The sequence below is a fragment of the Dermacentor andersoni genome, chromosome 6, assembly GCF_023375885.2.
Source record: "Dermacentor andersoni chromosome 6, qqDerAnde1_hic_scaffold, whole genome shotgun sequence".
Classification (NCBI taxonomy): Eukaryota; Metazoa; Arthropoda; class Arachnida; order Ixodida; family Ixodidae; genus Dermacentor; species Dermacentor andersoni.
Genome location: NC_092819.1, coordinates 6,013,619 through 6,020,752, shown reverse-complemented (window position 1 = coordinate 6,020,752; position 7,134 = coordinate 6,013,619). Strand labels below are relative to the sequence as shown.

Below are 7,134 nucleotides of genomic sequence, written 5' to 3'. Positions count from 1 at the left end.
GCGATGGCGGTCTCCTCTGCTTCCTCAGGTGTAGAGCCCGAGGGAAGATGGTGAGTTAGGGGTCGGGGTAAGGTTGGGTTGTAAGCAACTGCTACAGCTTCATGTGTTGTACATGCGGCGTCCACCCAGATGGCTTTCTCGACTTGTCCGTAATACTTGTGGAGGGCATTTGCGCGAGCTACGCGGCTAGAGGTGTGATATTGGGGATGGACGTTTCGAGGAAGGGGTTTCACTACAAGGGGTGTATGAATGTGTCGAGGAATGGCCATAAGGGTTGACTGATTAGCGGGTATGTTGATGCGAAGGGAGGCGAGGATATGGCGGCCAGTGGCGCTCGCGGCAAGTCTTAAATACTGCGTCTGAAGGTGCGCCTCAACTAGTTCAGGAAGCGTGTTATGCATGCCTAGTGCAAGGGGTTTCGCTGTGCTAGTGCTGCGAGGCAGGTTGAGGGCTGCCTTAGTTGCAAGGCGGATCATGGCGTTCACGCGCTCTGTTTCCGTGCAGTTCAGCTTGAGATATGGAGTGGCGTACAGAATGCGGCTAAGCGTAAAAGCATGTACAACTTTCATGTTGTCTGCTTCGTCTAAACCCTTGTGCAGGGAAGATACGCGGCGTAGAAGCTGCAACACTGATTGCGTGGAGGCCTTCAGTGTTTTAAGGGTATGGTCATTGCGTCCGGAATCCTGCAGGTAGAGGCCAAGGATGCGCAGGGTGGGAGTGATGGGGACTGTGCTTGAAACGAGTGATGCAGCCATGCAGTGGGGGTGGCGGAGGAGCAGAGTGGCTCCGTTTGGGTGTCCACAGACATGTGCTCCCGTCTTGGTCTCATTAGCGGCTGTCGCGGGACTGTGGTGTGCTAGCTCCTTGCCTAGTATGAAGTTTACGACGCTAACACACAGCATGTTCACGTTTTTCCGAGCTATATGTCATTTGCATGACGGCCGAGTTGAAAACGAGACATATAGTGTTCTTAGCGTTTGTGTGTTGTAAATTACTTTCTATTGTGGGAGTTCTGGGAGTCTTATGTGGAAGTTCTGGGAGTCATATGTGTTTATGTTTACGTTCGCACTCTTTGCGTAATAAGACTCCCAGAACTTCCACAATAGAAAGTAATTTACAACACACAAACGCGAAGAACACTATATGTCTCGTGTTAGCTGCTGTGTGTTAGCGTCGTAAACTTCATACTAGGCAAGGAGCTAGCACACCACAATCCCGCGACAGCCGCTAATGAGACCAAGACGGGAGCACATGTCTGTGAACGCGCAAACCCTAAACCACACACATCGCAAACCCAAATACACATTCAGCGCTGAACAGTGGGCGGTCGACGCAGTTGCATTTACATGACTCGATGTCCGTTAAGCAAAGTCGGACACGGCGACGCCACATCGCGGTTCGCAGAACTTAGCTGCCGAGGCGCTAGGCCACTTCGATATTACAATTGTCACCACCGCCGGGTTCTCAAGAAAGCACGGGTCACACAACGCAGATTCTGTAGTGCCAGAGCTCATCGAGGCCAAAGCCGCATTGCCGCACCGCCGCTACTCACGGCTTTCCGCCAAGTAACACAGAACCTACAACCAACACACAAGCAACTCACGCACGATTACATGAGCAATGTTGAACAACGCGCGGTCCAGAGAACGATCACGCCGAGGACGAACACGCCACGGCGTCGCTCGGCGCCAGCATCGCGCCTTCTCAAAAATCTCCAAACGATGCTGTCCCTAGGCACCTAGGATCAGGTCACGTGAGGGATTTTTGTACGACAAATAGACGCACGCCTTTTGCGGTTCCCGATTTCAATGCATGGGTAGGGTGGCTAGAAGGGGAGGTGTGAATACCGGCGGCGCTTTCCTCCGGGCGCGCGTGACCCCCTTGCGCACCGATGCCACCAGGGGGAACGTGGCGCTGCTGCTCGCGGCGTGGTATTACGGCGTGGTACTCCCGCGCTGGCCTGCGCCCTCCGCTGTCAGTTGGTCTCGTCGCCTGTTTTGGAGTGTTCCTCCCGCCATTCCGTCATTCGAGGGCGAGATGCTGTGGACCACCAAAGTTATGTTGAGCACCGCAGCGACGCACGGCTAGTTTATTACATTGCAGGTTATGTGGCGAGAAGGCGTGTTTTGCCCACATATTGTGAAGACTACGAAGCACCATAAAGGCAATATCCCCAGAGAGCTTCCACCAGAGGCATCCAAAGAGTGGGACCTTGAGGGCCTTTTATATCCCTCAGAATCGTTCTATAAGCTGGACAATGCCCTTGAAAACAAACTAACTCGTTTATTCAGTGTAACACTCGCCGTGGTTGCTCAGTGGCTATGGTGTTGGGCTGCTGAGCACGAGGTCGTCGGATCGAATCCCGGCCACGGCGGCCGCATTTCGATGGAGGCGAAATGTGAAAATACCCGTGTACTTAGCTGCACGTTAAAGAACCCCAGGTGGTCAAAATTTCCGGAGCTCTCCACTACGGCGTGCCTCATAATCAGAAAGTGGTATTGGCACGTAGAACCCCATTATTTTTAATTCAGTGTAACACGCTAGCATGCCAAAGCTGTGGCCGAGATTTTGCAGTCAATTGGTTAAATGTCAAAGATTGTTTGCCTAGACCATTCTGCTACCCTAACAGCCTCAGTTATACGTTTTTATTGCCTCACAAGGATTCACTTTTTGCTTAAAAGTTTCAATCAGCAGAGCAGTGAGAAGAAACGGAAAACACTGAAACCTTGTGTGTTTCAGTGTCAGTGCTTCAGTGTTATAGCATTATGGGCCCGTTTCTTTTTAATATATACGTGAATGACATAACACAGATAGACAGAGAAATAAAAATGGTCATATATGCTGATGACACCAGCTTATTCTTTTCAGCCTCGTCTGCCTCGAACGTGGTCATGAAAGCAAATACAGCAATTAGGCAGCTTGAGAAGTGGACAAAATATAACGCTCTAAAAATTAACACTTCCAAAACAAAGGCCATTATTTACCGTCCAAAGAACAAGGATGTTCATATTAACGATGATATCACTCTTAATATTTTAAAATAGATATAGTAAAGTCCTTTAAAGTACTAGGTGTACTTTTCAATGAGAAAATGACGTGGGATGACCACACAAATTACGTAGCATCTAAACTGTCACGTGTCATCGGATCGATTTACACTCATAAGGACATCCTCCCTATAAATGTGAAATTGCTCCTTCACAATTCCTTGTTCTGTTCGCATCTAAATTATTGTCATTTGGTCTGGGGGGAAACATCCTTCGCGAATCTACGAAAATTGCACGTTCAGCAGAAAAGAATGCTCAGAATAATATACAATGTAGCATATATGACCACCCATCTAAACCGCTCTTTATGAAAGACAACACAATGCCGATTCATGATCTGTACGCATACCGCCTAATCACTAAATACATTACAGAGGTCAAAAATAACATCTCGTTCATTGCCCAACTGGCATCACTGCAGAAAAGAAATTTCGCGTACGCAACCAGAAACACCGATATTTGGCACATACATTCATTCAGAACAGGTTACGGACAACATATGCTCAGAAACACTCTTCCACATCTCTTAAACATTTGCCAACATTACAATTTAAATCTCCAACGCACCCGGTCAAAAGATTTGCGTCATGTTTTTTCACTTATAAGTGAAAGGGCGGCACTTTCTATTTGAAATGTACGACATCATATTATGCACATCGCTTTGTTTTTGTTTTTGCAATTGTACATTTTTTGTAAAAATTGTCATTTGTGATATTCCTTGTGTCTGTACATATATGCTTGTACTGTTTGCCTTTTTTTTTTTCTAAACATCATGTATTGTATCGGGGAGGCGAGAGCCCGTCAAGCTGGATATCTAGCTTTTTCTCTCCCCCTCCCACATCCTTGGGATGGAAAATAAAGGCATTATTATTATTATTATTATTATTATTATTGTAAATATTTTTGCTCACTTGTAAATAAACGATTTCATGACCAGATCTGTTGCTTCACTGTCTGCAATCATAGTAAATTCCTTATATGAGCGTCAAAATGACATGCTACAGGTCTGCAAGTGCAGACAAAAGAGTAGTTTGTAAATACGTCCAGACTTTATCAGGTAATGTCTGCAGTTTACAGGTCTTACGGCACGCATAGGGTGATTGACTGCTGATCTCGAGGACGGCGGTCGCATTTTCAGGGAGGCGATATGCAAGGCGGCCGTGTGCCGTATGATGTCAGTGCGCGTTAAAGAACCCGAAGTGGTCGAAATTATTTCGAAGCCCCCACTAGCTCCTAACACCCAAAGCCAGCTCACGAAATGCGCACAGACAAAACGCGTTTGAATATCGATACAGTGCGAACTGGGCCCGTAAAATCTCGCAGGAGTAATGATTTGGGCTGACATAACATTGTTTTCATGATAAAGATTCATTCTTTGACGCTCGCAGAAAGCGCGGGATACCCGAAACGGGCTCATTTTCACTTCGGTGGTAGAGATGCAGCCGACGCGAGGCTGGCGAGGCGCTCATTTCGGCTGCGTGCTTACCCCGCCTTGGTCAACAGCGCCGCCCCGCGGCATCGGTGCGCTGTGGGGTCACGTTTGCGCCGCCGGTATTCACACCTCCCCTTCTAGCCACCCTAGCATGGGCCCACGGAGGAAGGAAACTAAGGAGAGGCCCTACCCCCTCCGCGCGCTAGGAGAAAAGTGTGGCGGAAATGACGTAGTAGGTTCTCATTTTTTTGCTGCTTTTTTATTTTTTTTTGTTGTATGGCCACGCCTTTTGGGCCACAATGGCGGCGTTGTTATGGTTTTGAGCGCTCACACGTGTTGCTCTGGTAGGTTTCGGGCCGTGGCAAAGGCGCTGAGTGGGCGGGTTTGCGTTAGTCACCGTGTCTTGTTGCGCTGTGTTACCTGCACCGTGCTCTGCCACATGTTGCGCGAGCGCGCGCGCTCCGCGCGCGACACCACGCGCAGCGCGGCGTGGTTTCGCGAAAGATGTAAACAAGAGAGGAGGGTGGCCCAAAAGGCGGAGCATCGCCATGAGCAACGCCAAATTCCGGCTTCACTTTTGCTTCACAAAGAGTGACGTCAGGGCCTCTCCTTAGTTTCCTTCCTCCGTGGCATGGGCCCTATGGGTAGCTTGTCCTCTAGAGTCAGTATGGTAACTCTATGTCCAACAGGGTGCGCTTCCGGTGGTCGAAGATGGTCAGCGTACACCAGTGCGGTTGATCGAGGATGAAAGTGCGCACCAAGGCGCCTCGGTGCGCACCGGTGCGGGTAATTGAGGACGCTATAAGCATAGACTGCACAAAAGATTTCACACGGCTTATGGGCAATAGAATGTAGTATATGTAATGGATACCTAAAACTGTTTTCGGCGCCCGAGGTGCGACCACAATAAATGAACCCGTACCGCAAGACGTGAACATGAATGGAATGTTTCATTTTCTGCAGTTTTTCTGTAAGAATACTTCCCGTAAATCTGAGCACAGGGTGCTGGGTGAGGCAGATATGTTTGATGCAAGCAGCAAGGTACTGATGGAAAACTGTACGGGCGGAAATTCACACGAGAGTTGCATGCTTCTTGAAGAACAACAAAAATATTTGTTCTCCAAAGGGAACCGTACAATAACATTGTAGAATGAAAGCCGACACTGCGGCCGCAATGCACGCACAATCGCCGAGCTGCATAAAATAATATGAAGAAGAGAAGGAAAGACGTCTATTACTAAGGCATAAATACGTGTCATATGCAATTATAAACACCGTTTGAGCGGTCTGAACGCACATACCAGCGCGCGAAGTGGTACGAATGACCCTTACGAGAAGTATCGCCAGCAGTTTCCAACGGCGCTACCTTGATGCGGCCCAATCCACTTCGATCGCAGCGCCGCTACAGCATTTTTCGTCGTCGCGTGTCACATTGCAAAGCATGCGCCGCCCCATGCAGGCCCCAGCCGCTCGCTCCACTTAGTGCATTCTAGTGGGTATATACAAAAGCATGGCGGCTGCTCTGAAGGCACGACGATACCAAAATTGTGTGCTTCGTTATAATTCCGACCGAGAGTGCATCGCTTGAGCACTGACATCGAAAATTATTCAGTATGGTAAGCATACCATCCATGTCCAAAACGAGTCGCTCATTCCCATGCCATTATCACGGCACTAGCAGCAAACGGCGCCCTTCTGGCGCGTTCAGTTAATTGACTACGAGCATATACGAACATTCGTATGCACTCATTAATGCGCTTTTATAAGTCTACAAAATTTATGTGCCGACGTTGTTATCAGATTATGAATGCCCGCCCTGGAAGACTAAAGATTACTTCCCGGCATTTGCTGCCACATGCGTGGTATGAGTAGCTCCCCCGCTTGTTTACATGTGTAGCGTCCGCTAATCGATATTTCGATTGATATTTATCTTCAAGATCGCGCCTGCGGGTCTCTCTGTTCATGACAACTGCTCCCAGTCTGCCAAGTTGATTGCGTGAACGGAACTACGAGCATGGGTTGGTTTCGCTCACACGCTACAAAGTCTGTGCAGGGATCGATAGCAGGCAGCTGCGACCTACGTTTTCACACAAGCAAATTATTTTCAAAATTACGCTTCTGTTCTCGCTCAATGTTTGCAACAAGAGCGCACTTTAGTTCCGCATCGTTCAGTAACGCAATCGTTGCAATCGTTGTTGCTCGGTTCGTCCTGCATAATAATCCATGATAGTATGCGCACCATAGTGTAATCAGGGTGCGTACCTCGCCATTGGAAAAAAAGCGACGACGTGGACTGGTTTCGCCACCTGGCGGCAGCTAAATAAAACGGCGTGGTCTGAACATGGTCTCCGAGATTCTACACCATTCGCGCTGCACGGAAATCTAACGCGCTCGTCACCAAAAGAGTGTTAACCACTGCGCGCGCCTTGCTGCCCGTAGGTGGCACTGTTAGCCGAGGGCTCTTAGAGTTATTGTATATGCTACTATAATTCCTACCGAGAGTGCCTCGCTTAAGTACTGACATCGAAAATTATTCAGTATGGTAAGCATACCATCCATGTCGTACCATACCATACCAAAGGTAGCATATACAGTAACTCTAAGAGCTCTGGCGCCCGTGGAGGCAGACGCGTAGAAGGCCGACTGCATGAGATA

General features: G+C 48.6%; 1 protein-coding gene across 2 annotated transcripts in view; it reads left to right on the top strand.

Moving 5' to 3' along the window:
- Positions 1-5,950: 5,950 nt before the first annotated feature.
- LOC126521642 (F-box only protein 9) overlaps positions 5,951-7,134 on the top strand; it is a 58,260-nt gene continuing 57,076 nt past the window's right edge. Inside the window, exon 1 of one of the 2 annotated variants that reach the window (XM_050170351.3) lies at positions 5,951-6,095. In XM_050170351.3, the coding sequence (XP_050026308.1) occupies positions 6,093-6,095 (3 nt within the window). In that variant the 5' untranslated portion in view covers positions 5,951-6,092. Of the gene's footprint in view, positions 6,096-6,914; positions 7,022-7,134 lie in introns of those variants that run through there. The other variant, XM_050170352.3, reaches the window with a different exon arrangement.